General features: G+C 62.1%; 3 protein-coding genes across 3 annotated transcripts in view; 1 reads left to right on the top strand and 2 right to left on the bottom strand.

The window, feature by feature from the left end:
* The first annotated feature begins 15 nt into the window (after positions 1-15).
* TYSND1 (trypsin like peroxisomal matrix peptidase 1) lies at positions 16-2,890 on the top strand. Its single transcript, XM_075717359.1, has 5 exons — positions 16-1,046; positions 1,144-1,277; positions 1,360-1,545; positions 1,646-1,847; positions 2,881-2,890. Exons 1-5 carry the CDS (start codon positions 16-18, stop codon positions 2,888-2,890), a joined length of 1,563 nt encoding a protein of 520 aa, XP_075573474.1.
* A 303-nt stretch (positions 2,891-3,193) lies between these two features.
* Positions 3,194-9,575, bottom strand: SPOCK2 (SPARC (osteonectin), cwcv and kazal like domains proteoglycan 2). The gene is given in 12 exon segments (XM_075717594.1): positions 3,194-3,339; positions 3,433-3,511; positions 3,513-3,571; positions 3,709-3,771; positions 4,319-4,537; positions 5,588-5,707; positions 5,788-5,896; positions 6,000-6,102; positions 6,209-6,323; positions 6,614-6,659; positions 6,841-6,849; positions 9,393-9,575. Coding segments are annotated over 12 exon segments (1,251 nt in total).
* A 4,412-nt stretch (positions 9,576-13,987) lies between these two features.
* ASCC1 (activating signal cointegrator 1 complex subunit 1) overlaps positions 13,988-21,521 on the bottom strand; it is a 38,214-nt gene continuing 30,680 nt past the window's right edge. The window contains exon 10 of the mRNA XM_075717373.1: positions 13,988-14,321. Coding sequence (XP_075573488.1) covers positions 14,208-14,321 — 114 coding nt within the window. The 3' untranslated portion in view covers positions 13,988-14,207. The remainder of the gene's footprint in view (positions 14,322-21,521) is intronic.

The raw sequence follows: 21,521 nt of genomic DNA, 5'->3' as shown, positions 1-21,521 counted from the left end.
CCCGCGGCCGCCGCCATGGCGGAGGAGCAGGCCTGCTGCGTGGTCAGCCTCTCCGGCCCAGCCGCCTCCCCTGGCGCAGCCGCCGGCCCCTGGAGCTGCAGCGGGGTGGTGCTGAGCCGCAGCCCCGGGCTGGTGCTGTGCCATGGCGCCATCTTCGCCCCCTTCCTGCGGGACGGCCTCGACGCCTGGGCGCAGCCCCGCGCCTTGCCGCCCGACGCCCTCCGACCCGGCCTGCGCATCCTCGTCCTGCAGTCCCCGGCGCGCACCCGCGCCCCGGCCCTCGGCCTCGACGCCCCGGTGTCGCCGCCCGGCGCTTTGCGGCGCCACGAAGCCCGGCTCCTGGCCCTGGTGCCCTGCGGAACCTTCCGGCGGGCGCTGGCGCTGGCCTTCGGCCCGGCGGAGCGCTGGTGTTTCGGCGGCGAGGCGGCGGAGGATGAGCCGCGGGCCCTGCACTGGTTCGCCTGGCTGCGGGTGCCCGGCCTCGACGCGCTCAATGGCGGCTGGACAGCCTGGGCCGGCGCCGGTGGCCTCCGCAAGGGAGAATGGCTGGTGGCCTGCGGCTCGCCCTTCGGCGCGCTCTGCCCCGACCTCTTCCTCAACACCCTGAGCAGGGGGGTGGTGAGCAACCTGGCCGGCGAGGAGAACGCCCTCGTCCTCACCGACGCGCGCTGCCTGCCCGGCACCGAGGGCGGCGGCGCCTTCGTGCCCTCGCCCGCCGGCCCGCGCTTGGTGGCCGTCATCGCCGCCTCCTTCTGCTGGAAAGGCGCCGAGTGGGTCGGGCTCACCCTGCTCTGCTCCCTCGCCGCCATCCTGCGCAGCAGCGCGGGCGTCCTGGGCGAAGCGGGGGTGACGGTGCCAACGGTGGCGCCGGTGGCGGAGCGGGAGGCGGGAGACGGGCAGGACTCCCTGGCCTGGGCGGCGCTGGTGGAGTGCGGGGCGGCGTGGGGCTCGGGGGTGCTGCTGGGCCCCCGCCTGCTCCTCACCTGCCGTCACGTGGTGGAGGTGGGCGCCCCGCTCCGCGTCACGCTGGCGCACGGCCCCGGCCGGTGAGTGCGGGCACGTCTCTGTGCGTGCATCCCCCCCCCCCCCCCCCGAAATTGCGTGTCCCCCCACCCCGTGACATCTCATGTGCTGTGTCTGCAGGGCCGCCGCCGTCTTCGGGGGCCGCGTGGTGTTCGCCACCGAGGAGTCGTCCCCCTTCGACGTGGCGGTGGTGGAGCTGGAGGGGAGCGTGCCGCGATTCGTGCCCCCGCGCCTGGCGGACACCTTCCTCCCGGGTAAGCGGCCGGGGCGAGGGGGGCATGCGGGGTGCCGGGGAGGGTGCTCACCCCCTCGCACCCACCTCCGTGTCCCCGTCAGGAGAGGAGGTGAGCGTGGTGGGCTTCGGGGCGCTGGGGCGGGCGTGCGGCCCCTCGGTGACGGCGGGGGTGCTCTCGGCCGTGGTGGCGGTGGCCGGGCGCCCCGTCATGCTGCAGACCACCTGCGCCGTGCACGGGGGCTCCAGCGGCGGGCCCCTCGTCTCCTCCCGCAGCGGACGTCTCCTGGGTAAGCTGGGGGGGGTCCCGTCCGTCCTGTCCCCCCACGTTGGGGGTCCCATGGGGGTACCCCCTCCCGATGACACGGGTGATGCTCCTCTCCCCACCAGGTATCGTGGCCAGCAACACCCGGGACACCGACGCGGGGGCCACCTACCCCCACCTCAATTTTTGCCTCCCCATGACCGTGCTGCGGCCCCTCATCGCACGCTACCGCCGCACTGGCGACCCCGCCGCCTTTGCCGCGCTCAACCGGGCAGGCGAAGGGGTGCGGGCGGCGTGGCGGCTCCAGCGGCAGCCGGGACCCCCCCAGCAAGCTCTGACACCCCCCCCCCCCCCCCCCCCCCAAATCCCAAGGGGTGCTTGCAGCGGGGACCAAGCTGCCACGTCCCAATTTGGCCAGGGCCAAGTGCCTGGACCCAGCGGTGCCGGTGGAGGATGGGCGTCCTGCGGTGAGGGGGACGCGGCACGGCTGCTGGTGCCCCCCCCACCCCAAACTGGGGGGTGTTTGGAGGTTGGCTTGGGTTTATTTTCTTTTCTCCCTGGAGCCTTAAATGCTGTGAATCGAGGCCGTGGGTCCTGTGGTGGCGAGCGGCTGGTGGGGGGGGCGAATGGGTGGGGGTGGGTGCACCTCTTCCCTGCGTGTGTGGGACGTGGGTGGTGGGCGTCAGCCCCTCCCTGGGTATGGGGGTGCCTGAGAGCTGGTTTGGGGGTGACCCCCACATATGGGGGGCGATAAGGTCCTGGCTGGGGTGGGGGTTGGATTGGGGAGGGAGAAACAGGTCTTGTAGGGGGTGGCTTGGGTCAGGGTCCTGCTTGGGGAGGGTGGGGTAAGGGTTGGGGTCCTGTTTGGGGATGGGGGGGGGGGGAGGGGTCGGATGAGCATGCTCAGGGTCCTGGGTGGGGAGGAGGGCGTTAGTTTGGGGGTCCTGGAGGGGGTCAGGGCTGATAGGGGATGGGGGGGATACTATGGTGGTTGTGGGGGGCAACGTGGCAGCTCCAGCCCCACCGCAGTTGAGGGCGGGGGACCAAACTCAGGTCACACCCCCCCCCCCCCCCCAGACCCCGTCCCCACACTGAGGGGATGCCCCCACGGGACACCCCCCACCCCCCCCCCCAGCACCCTGTGCACCCCAGGTGGGGCATGGGGGGATTTTGGCAGGGGGAGAGAAACGGGCGAGTGTTCGACACAGCACGGGGGTATTTATTTCACAGCCGCTACACAACGCCGGGGGGGGCCGTGCAAGCACAGCACGGGGCAAGGGGGATGACAACGTGGGGGTAGCTTATCTATGGGGGGGGTTTTAGGGGTGTTTTTTTTCCTTTTTTTCCCCACTTCTATTAGCGCTGGTTGAAGGCCACGCAGCAGCACACTAGGCCTACAAGGCTCTACCCGCCCCCCCCCCCCCCCCCCAAAAAAAAAAAAACCCCAAAGAAAAAAGCTCGAATTTGCACAAGCATGGTCCCCCCCCTCCCCGCCCCGCTCACCCCCCCCCCGGTCCCCAGGCGAGCACCCCAACACCCTGTCCCGTGCGGGGCTGGGGGGGGATGCACCCACCCCATGCCACGCTGGCAGCGGGGGGGGGGGGGGTGCCGGGGACCCCTGGCTGGGGGGGCTGCCGCCCGGCCGTGCCACCCACTTGGGCTCTCCCGCTCCTCTACCAGATGTAGCCACCATCGTCGCCCTCGCCCGTCTCGCCCTCCTCTTCCTCGCCTTCCTCGCCCGCTTCCTCCGGCTCCTTCTCCTCCTCGTCTTCCCAGCCCACGCTGCTTCCAAAATCACCCGAAAACCCCGTCGCCTCTTCTGTGGGGAGGGGGGGAGTGAGGGGCAGAGGCTCGTGGATGGGTCCCGGGGCGGGTGGGGGGCTCCGCCCCGGCTCCCCACCCCGGTGCTCACCACAGTCGGGGCTGCCGTGGCCACGGGTGCCCGTCAGCTCGGTGCCGTGCTGGTCCACGCACCAGCACTCCCCGCCGCCCCGGTTCACACTGCGCCCGCCGGTAGTACCCATCCTCGTCGCAGCTGGGGATGAAGGTGCCTGCGGGGAAGCGATGCCCACCCCCCCCCCACCCCAAAAAAAAACACGTGCAGTGCAGGAGCCCCCCCCACCCACCCACCAAGCTCACCATCCCATGCAGGGCACTGCCAGGGGTCTGCACCCCACCCCCAACTCACCCGGCTTTTTTTTGGCTGCTTCTTGGATCTGAATCTTCTCCAGCTCCCTGAGACAGGGGGGCTCTGCAGCACCCCACACGCCACTCTTAGGGTGGGCGTGCAGCCCCCCCAATGGCACGCAGCCCCTCCCCAGCCCACGCTCTGCTTCCCCGTGACCCCCACAGCGTGCAACCCGCCCCGAAATCCCATGGCATGCATCCCCCTGCAATGGCGTGCATCCCCTCTGCCCCCGGCACCAACCCCATGGCGTGCACCCCCAGGGCATGCAGCCATTTTCCCCACCCTGTGGTTTGCAGCTCTCCGCCCCAGACCCTACGGTGTACATCCTCCCACAGCAAGAGTGTGTCATTTCCCCCCCCCCCCCCCCCACGGCATGGATCCCCCGTGACCCCCACGGCCTGGATCCCCCCCTGACCCCCACGGCATTGATTCCCCACATCCCCACAGCATGGATCCCCCGTGACCCCACGGCATGGATCCCCCGTGTCCCCACGGCATGGATCCCCCGTGTCCCCACGGCATGGATCCCCCCTGACCCCACGGCATGGATCCCCCCTGACCCCACCGCATCGATCCCCCCAAATCATGCACCCGCCCCGGCGCGACGCACTTTCCCTCCAGAAGCAGAAGCACCACTCGGGAGCGGAGACGCGGCCGTCCTTGGAGGTGTCGCAGGAGTTGAAGAAGGCGCGGATGCACACCTCGTACTTGTCCAGGTTGATGGCGGCCAGCTCGGCCGCTTCCAGGAAAAGATCCCCGCTCGTGTCCAGCCGGGCGAACATCCACCCCACCGCCTCCTTGCAGCTGGCCGCCACGCTCCTCTCCAGTGCTGCGGGGCAGGATGAGGCCCGTGGCGACCTGGTCCCCCCCTGGGGCCAGCACCCCGTGTCCCCCTCCCCATGCAGCGGGGGACACATACGGGTGACAGGGACATGTACGGGTGACAAGGTCACATAGGGGTGACGGGGATGCATACTGGTGATGGGGACACGTATGGGTGACAAGGACACGTGGGGTGACAGGGATGCGTACTGGTGATGGGGACACGTATGGGTGACAAGGACATGTATGGGTGATGGGGATACCTACCGGTGATGGGGACACGTATGGGTGATGGGGACATGTATGGGTGACAAGGATGCGTACTGGTGATGGGGACACATACAGGTGACAACGACATGTATGGGTGATGGGGACACGTACCGGTGATGGGGACACGTACAGGTGACAAGGACATGTATGGGTGACAAGGATGCGTAGGGGTGACAGGGATGCGTACTGGTGATGGGGACACGTACAGGTGACAAGGACATGTATGGGTGACAAGGATGCGTAGGGGTGACAGGGATGCGTACTGGTGATGGGGACACGTACAGGTGACAAGGACATGTACGGGAAGGACACGTAGGGATGACGGGGATGCGTACTGGTGATGGGAACATGTACAGGTGACAAGGACATGCATGGGTGATGGGGACACGTACCAGTGATGGGGACACGTATGGGTGACAAGGACATGTACGGGTGACAAGGATGCATAGGGGTGACAGGGATGCGTACCGGTGATGGGGACACGTACGGGTGACAAGGACATGTACGGGAAGGACACGTAGGGATGACGGGGATGCGTACTGGTGATGGGAACATGTACAGGTGACAAGGACAGGCATGGGTGATGGGGACACGTACCAGTGATGGGGACACGTATGGGTGACAAGGACATGTACGGGTGACAAGGATGCATAGGGGTGACAGGGATGCGTACCGGTGATGGGGACACGTACGGGTGACAAGGACATGTACGGGCGACAGGGATGCGTACTGGTGATGGGGACACGTATGGGTGACAGGGACACATATGGGTGACAGGGACACGTACCGGTGACGGGGCTGGCGGGGAGGCTGCCAGAGCCGTTCTGCTTGGCGTTCTCCCGCAGAAGCTGGAACCAGTCGCGCAGGCGGTCGCCCAGGTCAGCCAGGTCCTGCCCGGTGCACAACTCTGGAGGGTTTTTGGGGGGGTGACGTTAGGCCGGGCAGGGCTCAGGGACACCCCCCCGGTGCCCGTCCCGTCCCGCTCACCTTGCTTGCCGTCGCCGGCGGGGCCGTGCGGGGTCGGGCAGGGGCACTGCCCCTCGCACCGCACCGTCAGCTGCTTGCTGGCCAGGCACGCCTGCTGCTCCAGCTTGCACTGCGGGGCGTCAGCGGGGCGTCAGCATTTTTGGGGACGCGCGCGCACACACACGCAGCGGGCACAGGTCCCCCTCCCCGCGGCGAGGTGCCACCCTCCTTACCGCCGAGCTGTAGGTATGGCCGTCGGAGCCGCAGACGGCGGCGAGCGGGGCGGCGTGGCAGGGCTTGCAGCCCCCATGCCCCTTGGCGCCCGGTGGCTTGATCCTGCGTGGGGCGAGAGGGGCGGGGAGGGGGGACACAAGGGTGCTGAGCCCCCCGCGGCTCGGTCCCCTCGCCGCCGTGCTCGGCCCCGGCCCCGCCGCCTTCCTACCTGTGCTCCAGCTTCTTGCGGCTGATGCACATGGCGCGCTGGTAGCCCTGCGCCACGCACACCTTGTGCCGGCTGCACTTCACCTTCTGGCAGGGGTCCTTGGTGGTGTCCAGGGCTGGGGGGGTGCGGGGAGGGGTTGGGGCAGGCAGGGGGGCAGGCAGGGACCCCCCGGGGGAGCCCCGGCCGCCAGCCGGCCCCGCACAAAGCACCATTCAGGCCGCAGCTGGGCGACCGCCTCGGCACCAGCTGCTGCTTCCCGGCACGCACCGGCCCCCGCTGCCGCTCGCAGCCGGAAGGGAAAAGCCCCCAAAAAGCATCGTCCTCACCCCGCCGCCCAGCCCCTGCTCCGTGCCGGCCGTCACCCCCCCCCCCCCGCGCCCCATCCCAAACCCGTCCCGGGGGTACCTTCGTCCCCGGGCTGGTTGTCCTCCCAGCTCTTGATGTAGTCGTCCTGCAAAAGCGGGGAGAGCCTGATGAGCGCAGGCGACGGGAGAGGTGACACCGGGCCAGGCGTGCCACCTTGGGACCCCCCCATGTCGGGAGGGGAGCAGGCAGGGGTTGGGAGCAGCCTCCCCCCCGCGCCCCCCCCAAAAGGTGCTGCCGGCAGGGCGAGGCAGCCCCTCGACGCTCACCTCCACCTCCTGGCAGCGCGGCGGCGAGACAGCCCCCCGGCCCCCACCGAAAAAAAAGAAAGAGAGAGAAAGAGAGAGCGGGAGCGCCCGCCGTCAGCCCGGGGGCAGCCCAAAACCGGGCCCCGGCCCGCGGCGACGGGCAGCCTGTGCCAGCTGGGCACCCCAAATTTCTGGCATCGGCCCCAGGTGCCGCCGGCACCCGCCACCGAGGCACTCCCCCAATTCTGGCTCTAAACCTCTAATCCCGGAGAGCCTTTACGCGGGATAAAACCTTTCCCTATCGCCCCTTGGCCGGCCGGGAAAGGCAGGGAGGGATGGGGGGGGGGGAGGGGGTGGGAATGGGGGCGAGGGGAAGCCCCCAGGAGCCTGGCAGGGTCCTCGTGGGGCGATGGGCCTCGCGCTGCACCCCGCTTTTTCAACAGTGAGCCCGGAGGGAGCGGGCTAAGATGGATGTCGCTGCCTGGGGAGGCAGAGCTGCTCCCCCGGGACCCCCAAAAAGCATCCCGGGGGTGGTGGTGGTGGGGGGGGGGCGGCGATGGGGACTCCAATTCTCCCGGCGGGTGGCATCGCTCGCCCCGTGGGATGCTTCGGGGTGGGTTTGGTGATGATAAGGGCAGGAGCATCGCTACCACCCCCCGGGGAGAGCGGGCAGGGTTTGGGATGGCAGCTCCGGAGGGAACGTCTCTCATTCCGGCGCGGCAACGTTTGCACCGCAATCGATAACCCGCGTTCCCGTGCCGTGATTAGTAACACTGCGGCGCCCGGCAGCTCCCTGCGGCGCGGCTTTCGGCACGGCCGCCGGCCTCCTCCCTGCCGCACGGTGGGTTGCGCTCCCCCCCGGCACCGGCGCCGCTGGGCCAAACCCCCCCACCCCCCCCCAAATCCACGGGATTTGCTTATTAAGCGGTGTTACCCATCGGCAGGGCCGCAGCCCCCCGGCCCGGCAGCCTTTGGCGATGGTGGCACAGCCGGGCGAGCCCTCCGCGTGATACTAGCACATGGGGATGGGGGGCTCGCAGCCCCAAAACCCACCCCAGGGATGCCCAGCGTGGCGGGGGCACGTCCACGCCCGCTCCCCGTTGGGCGTCCGCAGCCGGCCGGGGTGCCCAGCGCGGGCGGGGGGTCTCCGGGGAGGCGTTTACCCCGTTCCTCGCACCCTTGCCCGTGCTCCATCTCCCTAACTGGTTTATTTGGGGGGGGGGGGCACATCTCCCGGCGGCGCAGCCTTGCCGCCAAGGTGAACCCGAATGTGCGCTGGAACAAAGACCGGCTTGGGGAGGGGGGGCACACGCGGCCCGTCGCCACTCGGCTACTGCAGGTCCCCCCCCGACAGCCCAAAGCCCCCCGCTCCCGGGCAAGGGTGTAAAAATGAGCCCCGTAAAATTAAGGATTGGAGCTAAAGGGCATCGAGGCCGTTCTTAAAGGCTGCGTGAAGGCAAGGGGTTGTTGGATCCCGAGCCGAACGTGCCGGGTCACCTGCCATCGCTCCGGCAGCCTCTGCATCCTCATCCTCGCCCTCCCCGCCTCCGGTCCCCGGGGCCCTGCACCCCGACGGGCACCCTGTGGGGCTCGGGGGAGCGGGGTGCGGGACGGCGGTGCCCCGGCCTGCGCCGAGCCGGCGCCGAGGGGCCGAGGCCGCGGCGCGTCCCCGGGAAGAGCAGGCAGGGCCTGCCTGCGCCCCTCTGCCTGCGCCCCGCCGGGGGGCGAGGGTGGGGGGACAGCACCCCCGGGTGCCTGCTGAGGCTGGCCGGGGCGTCAAACCCCGGCCGCGGCGGCTTTGGCGTCAGTCGCGCCAGCTTTGGCCACGGGCACGGTGGCGATGGGCACGGTGGCCTCGGCATTGGCGCTGCCGAAACTGGGGAGCATCCTCCCACTCCGGGAGCATCCTCCCCCCCCCCCCCCCCCCCGATCCTGGGAGCATCCCCCCGCACCAGGAGCGTCCCCTCACCCCTCGGAGCATCCCCCCCATCCCGGGAGCATTCCCTCACCCCCAGGAGAATCCCCCCCACACCGGGAGCATCCCCCCCATCCCGGGAGCATCCCCCCCGTACCGGGAGCATCCCCCCCCATCCTGGGAGCATCTCCCACACCGGGACCATCCCCCCCGGTACCGGGAGCATCCCCTCACCCCCAGGAGAATCCCCTCACCCCCAGGAGAATCCCCCCCGCACCGGGAGCATCCCCCCCGCACCGGGAGCATCCCCCCCGCACCGGGAGCATCCCCCCCGCACCGGGAGCATACCCCCGTACCGGGAGCATCCCCCCCAGCACCGGGAGCATCCCCCCACACCCCCAGGAGATTCCCCTCACCCCCAGGAGCATCCCCCACACCGGGAGCATCTCCCCCGGTACCGGGGGCTGCCCACGGCCGCGGCGGGCTGCAGGCAGCAGCGAGCATCCCCGGCGGCTGCCGCCGAGCCGGGGCCGGGCCGGGCCGTGCTGCGGCAGCCGCAGCGGCGGGGAGGAGGGCGGGGAGGGGGCTCCCGGTGCCCGGCGGCGCGTCCCGTGTGCGCGTCCCGTGTGTCCCCCCGCCAGCCCCGGCGCGGACTCACGTCTCGGAAGCGGTTCCAGTGCTTGATCCTGCCGCCGTACTGGGAGATGGAGGAGAGCCATTGCTCGTCCTCCATGAAATTCCCGGGGCTCTCCCCCGCCGCGGCGGCGGCGGCGGCGGCGGCGGCGGGCAGGAGCAGGGCCAGCAGGGCCAGCGAGGCGGGGGGCCCGCTGCAGCCCCGCATGGCTGCGGCAGCGCCGGGGGTGCGGAGCGGAGGGGTGCGGGGGTGCGGAGCGGAGCGCGGTGCGCACGGGGAGGCGGCGGCGGCGGCGAGTGCGGCCGCGGGGCGGCACCGGGAGGCGCCGGCGGGAGGGGCCGGGGCGGGGCCTCCGCCGCACCCCCCCGCACCTGCGCGCCGGCTCCGCGGCGGGGGAGCCGCCGGCGAGGCACGGCCCCGGCCCCGCTCCCGAAGTCCTGGGCCCTGCCCTTGTCGCCGTCCCGCGTCCCCCGGTCCCTTCCCCGGCCCCATCCCGCAGCCCCGGTCCCGCCCCGGCCCCATCCCGCAGCCCCGGTCCCGCCACATCCCCACCCCGCAGCTCCGGTCCCTTCCCCGACCCCATCCCGCAGCCCCGGTCCCTTCCCCGGCCCCATCCCGCAGCCCCGGTCCCTTCCCCGGCCCCATCCCGCAGCCCCGGTCCCTTCCCCAGCTCCATCCCGCAGCCCCGGTCCCGCCCCGGCCCCATCCCGCAGCCCCGGTCCCTTCCCCGGCCCCATCCCGCAGCCCTTGTCCCGCATCTCTGGTCTCTGCCACATCCCCATCCCGCAGCCCCGGTCCCTTCCCCAGCTCCATCCCGCAGCCCCGGTCCCTTCCCCGACCCCATCCCGCAGCCCCGGTCCCTTCCCCGACCCCATCCCGCAGCCCCGGTCCCTTCCCCAGCTCCATCCCGCAGCCCCGGTCCCTTCCCCGGCCCCATCCCGCAGCCCTTGTCCCGCATCTCTGGTCTCTGCCACATCCCCATCCCGCAGCCCCGGTCCCTTCCCCAGCTCCATCCCGCAGCCCCGGTCCCTTCCCCGACCCCATCCCGCAGCCCCGGTCCCTTCCCCAGCTCCATCCCGCAGCCCCGGTCCCTTCCCCAGCTCCATCCCGCAGCCCCGGTCCCTTCCCCGACCCCACCCCGCAGCCCTCGTCCCGCATCTCTGGTCTCTGCCACATCCCCATCCCGCTTCCCCTGCCTGCATTCCCAGTCCCTGCTCTGTCCCCATCCTGCACTCCTCATCCCGTATCTGTGGTCCCTGCCCTGTCCCCATGCCGCATCCCCCACCCCTGCCACATCCCCATCCCGCTTCCCCTGCCTTCATTCCCAATCCCTAGTCTGTCCCCATCCCACACACCCTGAAAATGCCCTGTCCCCATCCTGCATCCCCAGTCCCTGCATCCCCTATCCCCTACTACGTCCCCATCCTGCTTCCCCATGACACTGCCCTGTCTCCATCCCGCTTCCCCCACCTGCATTCCCAATCCCTACTCTGTCCCCATCCCACACCCCCTGACACTGCCCTGTCCCCATCCCGCATTCCCCATCCCACATCCCACATCCCCGTCCTGCCCCCCGATCCTGCATCCCCTGTCCCTGCCGTGCCCCCACCCTGCATCCCCACCACATCCCTATCCCGTCTCCTTATCCCGCATCTCCCAGCCCCTCTCCCCATCTTTTACCCTCTGTTCCTGCCCTCTTCCCACCCTGCATCCCCCTTCCTCCAACCCCCACCCCTACAATGCCCACCCTGCGGTCCCCATCCCTCGGCCACCATTTTTGGGGTTCCGGGGAAGATGCCCAGCCTTGTCCCGAGGGAGCCGAGCGGGACAGGCAGCTTTCGGAACCACTGCTTTCGGGTTTTCAGGCGAGGTGGGCACAGAGATCTCCATCCCGTTTGGCAAGGAAGGACGGCGACAACTCCCCCCCGGCCGCAGCTGTGAAGGAGCAGCGGGGGCGCGGAGCCCCGCGCCCCCGCTACTCCTTCGCAGCTGCGGCCGGGGAGCGCCCGGCGCACACACACGGCTTTTATTCTCCCCGCAAAGATGCTCGGGATGGAGAGAAAAACACAGCGCTGCCTTTCCTTACAGGAAAAGCAGCAGCTACGGCCCGGCGTTGTCCCCAGAGCGGCGATGCCGACCCTTAGCGAGGCCGCTGCAATTAGACACGCGGCTTCCGGGCGCTGCGTTTAAGAAAATTGGGTTATTTTCAACTTTACGGTTACGCTCCCAACCCGGGCTCCGGCGAGGCTTTGCTGCTGAGTGAAACGACGGCAGAAAACAACTTTCTTCTTCCTCTGTGCAGTAAGGACGCGGGGATCCGCAAGCAAGGCAGCCGGCCTCCGACGCAGCCTAGACGGGGGAAAGAAGCAGAGCCACAGTTTTCAGTTTTAACGAGTTTTAGGCAAGGTCTAAAGTATTAGGTTGTATCTTGCAAACCCGTAACGCTGCCTGGTTTAACGGGATTTCAATCTGTGCATAAAACACAGTTTTACCACGCCCGATACGAAACTCTTCTAATTATATTTATGAAGAAAGATTAAAAAAAAGGGAAAAACCCTTGGTAAATCCATCACCGTACATTGTCTTCTGGCCCCGACCCCCCGGAAAAGCAGTAGGTGGGTTTTATTTACACGAGTAGCTCCCTCGTGTAAGGGTAAGGGGATACAACACCCACCTCCGCCCCTCTCATTTACACAAATAAGCATTTTTCATTTCAAAAACGCTAGCGGCGACACGGAGCTGCCGCCCTACCACTCACGTGCGTGCTTAACGTTATACAAGAGGATCAAGCGAGGCGTAAATTTAAGTACAGGCACAACAGTTTGCTGGACCGCAGCCTAACCTGCGACTCCGCGGATGAGAGGAATGGGCCAGAACCCTTAATTCCGCCCGGGGACGGAGGTGTGAAACGAATTTAGCTGTGCCAGGCTAGACTGGCGGGGTAAGCTGCTCACCACTGAAATTCGACCGACTTCCAAACGGTCACAAAAATAATTGTCACTAAAACACGTCTACGTTCGTGCGAAGGTGGAGGGGTATCCTCAGATCGGCCCTTCTTTGTAGAAAAGCTGCGTTTGCCCCCGTGCCGAGACGCTGTTTGCGAGGTCAAAGCTACTCCTGCGTTAGGGAGGTGGGAAAGACCGTAAGTCCACCTCAACGAAGAAGAAATCCGAACGGCCAGTATTAGGTGACAACGGAGGAAAGCAGGTGTGGCAGAAATGCCACCAACGCCCTGTGAAGGAAAACCAGAAAGCAAACAGCACCCCATGTCCCGTAGCGCTCAGCTTCTTGGTGAGGGTTGTTAAAAACGCAGCAGGCAGCAGCTTTCCGAGTTGCACCTCCCTTTCCGGCGGCAGGCAGCACGGCTGGCGGCCGCGCGAGCGGCTCCCAGGTCTGTTCTTTGGGCGCCTGATGGGCTTTGGCAAGCACCTCTTCAGGCGACAGCAAGCGGGGCAAAGCGCTCTCCCCACCTCCCCGCGTCGGGCTGCGAGCGAGCGCGCCGGTGCTCTGCTCGCCGAGCGAACGGTTTGGAAGGCGGCCCGTCCTCCTCCACCTGGAGAGCTCCAAGGCATTGGGCTGCAAGGAAAAGCAGAGACAAAAAGCCCGAGGGTTGTAATCGGGTCCAAGCGCAGGCTCCAGGGTGAAGGGCAACTGGCAAAAAACACAGATGATTTGATTTCCGGGCGGGCAGGCTTGCAAGCAGAGGTGGGCGATTTGGTCTTGGAAATACAACCGGAAACGCGTTTGGGGAAAAAAGGAAAGCCGCCTCGAATCCTGACCGCCTCCCACCGCTGTTTGTGCAGGCAGTCAGAGCACAGCCACGCAGCCAGCTCACTTTGGGAGGGAGGAAACGGGATGAAAACCTCTTAAAAACAATTCCTAGTACAAGCGGACGCTGCTGGAGCAGCCCCATCCCTAGCAAACACGCTCTCTGCCTCGATGATGGCGCAATTCCACGTTCACAGCGGCAATTAGGAACGGGCAGCAGCGGCTGCCGCCACCGCCAGTTTGTGGCAAAACACCTCAACACCAGCATAGTCCATTTTTCAAAGCGTTCATCCTCGGGTGAGTTGAAAGCCTGTGTCGCTATTCTTACTGAAAGGGGAGATTTACAAGAAAAAAACCCAGTCGTCTTCAGATCTCCGAAGGATTCACAATGGTATCAAAGAGTTTTGCTCTTCTTTTAATGGAGAAACCACCTACGAGGCACATGTTTTTTGACACGCTCTGCAACGGTCATCACGGAAAGAGCTCTTAACCGTAAATGCTTTCTTATTAACAAAGTTGTGTGCTGGAAGTTTAATTACAGAAACTATCAATGCAACAGGAGATAAACATTTTGCTTTTGAAGGGAATTAATTTATTTGGAGATCTACATCACACAGGCATGCTGCTGGAGATCCAAGCAATGCCCGACCTCAGTATCGTTAAATCACGCTGTGGGGAGCTCTCTTGGATTTTAAATACTTTTTTTCTAAGAACAAACCTCCTCCTTCTGAAATAAAGCCGCACTTAAACATCGGTGATTCCCCACAAGCCACCTGCACTGGTTATTCTAGTTGTTTTCTTGGAAAACAAACAGGCGACAGACATCAAACAGGCAACTTTGTGACATTTTGGTTAGCGATAGGGAAAGGAGGCGGAAGGACTCCGGTTCCTCCCGAAAGGGAGGGCAGGCAATACGTGCAGGAAAAACTGCGGGAAATGCCACGGTTCCCAGCTGCAATGTGCTTTTGAGGAAGTCAGGAGGCATCCCCGCCTGGAGTTCCCGGGTTCCTGTTCAAAATTCGTGTCCTATAAAAACGCGTTTCAGCGATGAGCGGTAGCTGCGTTGCTGCTTCAGAAGGTCAGCTGCCCCGACGTCGTGTAGTAGCCAGAGGCGTCCGTGGAGAACCTCTGGGAAAGCCGCACCGAGTCCAGCTGCACCTCTCCGAAGCAGAAGTTCTCGAAGAGCTGAAAGAGAGGAGAAAAACCATTTGAGGGGCACCTAGAGAAATGCAGCCTGCAGCTGGTCTGTGGATCTCTCGCAAGAGCCGGCCCTGCAAAAAGCCTCCACTCGTAGACTTGTTTTGCCTTTAATGAAACTCTTCTTTAAATTAGTTTTCACCCTAGAGACTGCACTTACCCTTTAAAGCACACGCTATGAAACGAACACCTCTTCTTATCCACAGCGGCGGTCGCTCAAACCTTCCCTACCTTGCTTTCTGACCGCGGCTCGTTTAGGGAGCCTGGGGAGGCTCTTCGCCGCCCCAAAGGCCAGCACCTTGGGGTGGCTCTTGAGGTCGCAGGCTCCACAGGCAGGAGCAAGGATTGAGGCCAGGACGTTTTTTTTTACCAATCCAGGCCACAGGACGTACGACTTAACAGTTACGGCTCAGTCCTAATTCAAACTAGCAGGCTAGAGGCACAAGGCTCTTCATCCCAGCACTGACCCCGCTTCGTTCAACAAACCCTTCTTTGTTCGGCAAAGACTTGAGTGCAAATTAATGAAAGCAGGCCAACTCGGGGAAGCGGAGGGTGTGTTTTGGCCGATTAAACCAATCTACGAAGCAGACCAAAAAAATGGCATCAGAATTTCTTGGGGGGAAGTTCAGCAATATTGCTGGAAAGGCATCGTGTCCAAGCGTAAAGTGCTCCTCCCGTTCCATCAAGAGGCAGGAAATTGCTCTACTTGCAAACGTCAGTCGTGCCGTAGGAAGAGCTCTTCGGTGGAGATGCTAATTTCAAAACTCCGCTTAACGGGAGCGCTGTGAGTCACTGAGGGCCTGAACGGTGACATCTCCCTGTCATGGAGATCTCAGAACTGTCCATTCCGTCTGTCTCCTATTGAATTTTCTATCTGTCCCTGCAGGCATTGGCTCAAGACAGTCGCAGGCTCAAGACAGCTGCACGCCCCTTCCTGCCATTACAGAAGGCACGTTGCTAACGCTAAGGGCCAGCCAGCTTTCCAAAGCCGATGTATTAATTACACCACTTCCTCCTAGAGCCAACGGCGGCGCATCAATTCCTCCACACAGCAAATGATGGAAACCCCAAATACCTACTTAGCATCTGAAAGGCTGCACTTCACCCCCTCCGAAAAGGCATTTGGCTCTGCCTGGCACCGATTTGGGCAGGACTGCTCTTTCGCTGGTTCTCTCAAGGGTATTCGACTCTGCAAATACCCCTTTTTGCAAGGGGACCAGCTAGGTTGCTTTCAGGACAATTCCTGGTTTCGCTGTCATTCCTCCACAAAGGACAACTGCCTTACGGAAAGTGATTCCCTGCCCATCTTGAGGGCAGAGCAAGCGGGGCTTCGGCCAGGAAGCACCACGGAGGCACGCGGGCTGCGGTCCAGACGCCAGGCACCGTGATGAACCCTGCTCCAGGCTGCCAGCTCATCCAGACAACTCTCCGCTGAGGATTTGGCTGAGGCCAGCAATTCCCCGTCGACACACGACAGTCGGAACGGTCCCTCTGAAGAGAAGGGGTATTTATGCATGCCGAGCCAGCTCTCAGCGATCGCTAAGCCCTTGCTTCGGTTTGAAACGGCCGCAGCTGCGGTCAGCGGTGCTGCCAGCAGCCCGCCTGCCAGGGACCACCTCCTCCTCCTCCCTGGACCTGCCCGCGGGGCAGTCGACCCTCAAGCTGCTTCTGCAAAAAGCATCTGGGTTAGCGCAAATGCCGCAAAGAACTGGGTTTCTCTGCGCCGGACCAGTTGGTCACAGTGTGCCTGCCTAGGAGAGGCGGTGGGGCAGCCTCCGTCTCACCTGCACCTCGTCCTACCTTTGGGGTGACGCTCGTCCCTTAAGACCCTAGCGCAAGGATGTACTTTGCGCAGGGCCCGAAGTAATTTGCTGCTAATCACTCAGACTCGTATTAAGCCGCAACTGGCTGCCAGTTCTTCCAAGCGTGTACTCGGCAGGAGCCGGGCGCCCCGCCACGGGGGTCACGCAGGTCCCCGTCCCAGCAAGAGGCCCCACCGCAGCAGCCTGGCTTCAAGGGACGCTCTGTGTGCGGCTCTGCGCGGCTGCTGCCCTAAAGCGGGGCACCCCCTTGACGAGAAGTTGTGCTAAGGGAGCGTCTCGAACAGGGAGAGGAGGAAAAGAGAGAAGAGAAATGACTCTAGCCATACAAACTCCATTTTATACAATTAAAGATTAATTACGTTCCCAAAAGCCTGCATAGTTCATGTTAGAGGACTTAGGATAAAATGTCTCATTAATAAGAGATGGCAGTAAAAAGGGGTTGGGTTCCTTTCTCTCTTTGTTTTGGCTGATCTGAGAAGGAAGGATGATTTCCAGCTCTCCGGGGCTTGCCGCCAGCGTGCCCGTTCAGCCCAAACCTTGACACCCGTCTGTCAGAACAGTTGTTCATGCCGATGCTCCTCTCCTTCACAGAGCACTCTCCACCCAGGAAACACGGAAATAGTTGCTCTCCGTTCCTAACGGAGGGTGCGGGAGGTGCGCTAGTAAGCAAGGAGATACTTGGATTTGAGAAGGATTTTTTTTAAAAGAGAAGGGGGACGAGATGCATTTATTTCCATAGAAAGAAGCCTTTGCAAACATGACGAAAGCAAACGGAACGCTGGGATGCGCCAGTCGCTTCAGCAGCCCTGCAAGTCGAACTTTTACACACAACAGCCAAAGGAAGAGTCTTTCAAATGCTTGTTTATATTATCTCTGCACACCACAACCTGTTTTTCTTACAAAACACCCGTACTTCAAAGCAAAAAGGAGTTAACATGACAAACCCTCCCCCCAGCCCCTCTTGCCTCTCAAGCCTCAGGCACAAGTGGACCAGAAAGACAATCAGAAAGTCCCAGAGGACACTGCCCAGTGTCAAGGGCCCTCCATTTGTACACTGCTAAAAGTGAAGCAAAACCCTTGTACCAAAGCACTTTGTATTCCCTTGGCTTTTTTTAAGACCTACCACCTCTCGTGTGTCCGAGCCTGTGTGTGTTTCCCAGGGAGAATGCTGCTAGAACTATTGATTTTTGGTAATGTAGCTGTACTTTCTGAGAGTAAACACGCTACAAGATTTAGAGGACAACCACAGGCATTTTTTTTCTGCTCTCGTTTCAAGCCGGCTTCTCACCGATGTTTCTTTGCTCCCTGAGGCTTCCCGCGACAGAAGCCACTGGACGGCAAACGCGGGGATCGCAGCCGAGCCACCGCACGGCCGAGATCTGCCTCGGGCAGCGGGGAGGGAGGCCCCTCGAACATCATCCTCCGAGACCCCCGAAACACCGGGAGCTGGCTTCCCATCATGAAAGCATCCTGCGCTCGGGTCCCCGGGGGCTCGGGGAGAGAGATTGCAGAAGGCCAAGCCTCTACTTTCCACTTGCACTTCTATTTATCTTGGGGAGAAGCCAAGCAGAACCGAGAAAGATATTTATATCTCCCCCCCTCTCCCCAGCCACCACGGAAACACTCCGGTTTCAGAGGAGGCCTGCAGCACAGCTGATGAAATGCCTCCTATAAGAGCATTTTAGCATTTTTTACTCTGGGCCAGGAAAGAAGATATCTGGAGGTCATTACGCTTCACGTGCAAACGCCAATAACCGCTAAGGCTTGCCTAGTCCCGCTCCTGTCCCTTCCCGTGGATGCCAAGGGCCCACCTTTCCCCAAAAAGGCTGCAGGGAGCAGGAGGAGGCGCGGATCAGGAGCAGCTAGGAGGGAGGCGGGGGGAGGAAAAACGCAATCACCCGCACGGTTACCGAAAGCCGTGTCATTTGATTGGAGTGGGACGTGAGGCTCAGCGAAAGCGCAGTAATTCTATAAATCCAAACACGCTGAAGGATTTACGTCCTCGCTGCCTAAAGAATAAATAAGAGGTTGGGGGGTTGGGTTTGGTTGGGTTTTTTTTAAAATATTATAAATGAAAATGAACCTGATGGAGGTAAAGGTCAGCTTACGAAGTCAACAGCATGCACGCCGTGCAAGCTACTAACTGCCACCAAGGGAATAGCACTTACCAGACTAAGTGCCCTCTGTCTCCCTACTGCCTTCCCAAATTAAATTAGAACCAAATAAGGAAAGAGCATTGTTAACTTTTAACCCCAGACCCAGCACCTCTGAGCAAACGTGCCAGAGATGTGCCCTGCCTTTCAAACCGCAGCCGAAGGCTCAGAGACCGCCCAGCCAGGATGCCTAGAAGGACACGTCGTCTCCTGGAGAGCAGCACAGCATCCTCTCGGGAGCAGCATCCCAGGATCTGCTGGGGATGGCAGGGACGGCAGCCGCGCCGCCTTTCCCGAAAGCCACGAGCCCCCAAGAGAGGGAGCGTACTGGTCCATGGATAACCCGGACTTCACGTGTCAGCCTGCACGCTACCGTAGGCCCACGCGTGCAAGCGCTCCTCCTTCTCCCTCTCCCTTCTGGGGGGCCGGGTCCAAGGACGCAACCGCGTGGGTAATGACAAAAGGCAGGGTAGCCCTGCGGGAGCTCCCAAAAAGCAAGCTCTTCTCCATTTCTCCCCCAAAGTCACTTATTCTGAGCCAGGAAAAGCCAGCAGCACGACTGGCATTTCTAACACCCCAGTTTCTCTCATTTAAGACAATTCACCCTTCTTCCTCCGAGGTCCATTCCCCTCTATTACCCACAAATTACACAGCACAGCTCCCGTGGGGTGCGACAATAATTTTCTGAAGGAAGACAGAAGCCAAAGACTTGTTTTTGGGAGGGAAAGAATCACACATCAAACCACTCGTTCCTTGCAAACCTGAGCCAAAAACGCTCGTACAAACTTGAGTCCCCAAACCGCAACAACTTCCTTATCAAAGGCAGAGCAACGGATCAAACCCAGGATGCTGCTTTTCTGCATTTTTTTCCCCCTTTTGCCTAAGCCTATAAAGTAGGTTTTACCGAAGTGCCGTAGAAACAAACGCAGAGGAGGACGATTCCTCGATGAAGCAGTTAAAACGTGTGTCTAAATGATGTTGTTGCCTTCCCGAGCGCGGGTATTTGTCAAGCAGCCATCCTCGGGGGCTCGCTTCCCGCAGACAACCCTCCCAGAATGAGACAGCACCTTTGTGTTCAAACCTGGAAACAACAGTCATAAATCACAGCGCTAATCCACGTAAGGACAGCAGCGACGCATTTCAGCTCCGGTTATGAAGAGCGGAGATGCCAACACAAACCGGTGCTTTTAAATCACCTGTCACGGGCTCAACAAGCATGAGAAATATTAATGGATTTGCCTAGAGAGGCGCTGGGCAGCGGGAGGGCAAAATAAGTCCAGACAAGGGAAGGGAGTAAGAGGTATTTAAAACTTCCTTCACGTAATCTCTGGCTTGCGCTCACGCCGCCTGGCTTGGATTTTGCTGCTACCATCAGGATTATTGATCAGTTTTTAAAGCCTTATGTCATCTACGGTAGTCATCCTGAATTAATAAAAAGTCCAAGCAGCTCTGCCGAGAGCCTCAGCGCTCAGAAACGCCGAGGGAACAGCGATTCACTGCAACGCCTTGCAATTAAAAACTACCACCAAAGAGCAGCATTACGACAGGATAAAATGCATACACGCGCACACACGTACCCCCCCCCGCCCCAAGTCTGCAGAGAGCTCGGGGGGAGCTCGTTTTGTTGTGAACTCCAGCCACAGAAAGCAGTGCCTTAGGGTAGGGGTGTTACAGACGAACAGTACAAAACTGTCCCCAGTGAATCAGCGCTGCGGGCGAGCAGAGGCATGTAATGTCGTTAGCCTGTGACCAATCAGCCTAAGAAACCCGGCTGCCCTCGGCAGGGAGCTGAGGGGGGGTCCCGTTTTCCGTATCTGGAACAAGCACAGAAATTAGCAACTTCTGAGACGTGGGAAGGAAGAGGCTCGCAGCTCCGGGAACCTACGGCTGTGGATGAGCTCGCTGTCGTTCCTGCTGCGCGGTCCACGCCGAGGATGGGACACCAGCAATCCCTTCTCCTCTGTTTCGCCCGGGTTGCAAGTGTTTATCCACCAAAAGATCCCTTCCAGGAAGGCATGCGAACAGGCTGAGCGCCACTCGTCTCTGCCTCCATGGGAGGACACGTGCAGGAAGATTGCTTTTGACAGGCAACCCAGCGCTGTGGCCATGCAAGATGACGCCGGGAATCAGGGTCCAGCAGCAGACAGCAGCGTGGAGAGAGCTCAAACCAGGAGATTAAACTCAAGCTTCAGAGGAGCCGCAGGCTTTACAGCTTCATCTGCTCTGCACGCAGTGACAACAGACACCAGCTCGCTTGGCGCGTCCTGATCGGGAGCAGCGGTGAATGAAGGAACGAACTGGGAAAGCCGGGAGGGACAGGAGGTTGCTTTCCATGGGAAATCAGCATGCTACGGTGCTGTTATCCCCTTCAGGGAAGGGAAGAAACAAACAAAATCCCAGGCACCGGCTGACAAGCGCGGAGAAAAATTAAGCGGCGTTTTTGAAGAGGCGCCTCAAGACGGAGAGATGAAACCTGTTTGTTTTCAGACTCTCCGCACCCTCCCCTGCATATTCCCGGCAGCACTCGCAGCACAGCACGACCCCAACTCCCCAAACCCTTCTTGCGCTGTCTTACACTACAGGGGAGGGGAGGGACCCAGACAGGATCAGACCGTGGGCTGTGACTTGCCCAAGTAAACATCAAGCTATTTTTCCCATCTCATAAAGGATGATAGGTTTGAACGAACGCTTGTATAACGCGTCCACAGCTTGGGATGGAAAACACTCTGCAGAGGAGCAGAGAACAACCGCTCTTCCAAATCATCTGGCTAAAGCACGACTGCGGTACCCGTGCCAGCTGCAGCAGGGAAGGAGCTGACTCTTCGGCAAACTGCTGTGTTACAGAGCTGCTACCAGCATTAAGCAAAAAGGATTGGTAGAGGAAAAGCTACTGATGGCAAAAAGCATGCATGGATTAAAAATTAAAAAAAAAAAAAAAAAAAAAAAGATTTAGAAGTGTGAAAGTAACACTCGGAAACACTGATGGACTCTAAAAAGAGTCCACTGAACTCCAGCAAACTCTATCCATTGGAGCTCTTCTGATTAACCTCCTTTGCCGCAAAAAACACAGCCTCCAAGCCTGCTTTTGGGATCCCACCTACCTGCTGAACACGCCTCGCTCCCACGACCTCCCACGCGGACCCGTCGGGGCCCCTCAGGTCTAAGCAGCACCTCCGTCGCTCCTCAGCGGGCTGACTCGTGAAGGCAGTTCA

This window comes from Pelecanus crispus, chromosome 10 (assembly GCF_030463565.1).
Source record: "Pelecanus crispus isolate bPelCri1 chromosome 10, bPelCri1.pri, whole genome shotgun sequence".
Taxonomy (NCBI): domain Eukaryota; kingdom Metazoa; phylum Chordata; class Aves; order Pelecaniformes; family Pelecanidae; genus Pelecanus; species Pelecanus crispus.
The sequence above is the reverse complement of the archived record's forward strand: the minus strand, read 5'-3'. Positions and strand labels throughout refer to the sequence as shown.

Bases quoted from the DNA above. Each gene is read 5' to 3' on its own strand.
- TYSND1 (XM_075717359.1), top strand. From the start codon at position 16: ATGGCGGAGGAGCAGGCCTGCTGCGTGGTCAGCCTCTCCGGCCCAGCC. The intron at 1,047-1,143 runs GTGAGTGCGGGC...CTGTGTCTGCAG, and splicing joins CTGGCGCACGGCCCCGGCCG to GGCCGCCGCCGTCTTCGGGG. The intron at 1,546-1,645 runs GTAAGCTGGGGG...TCTCCCCACCAG, and splicing joins CCGCAGCGGACGTCTCCTGG to GTATCGTGGCCAGCAACACC.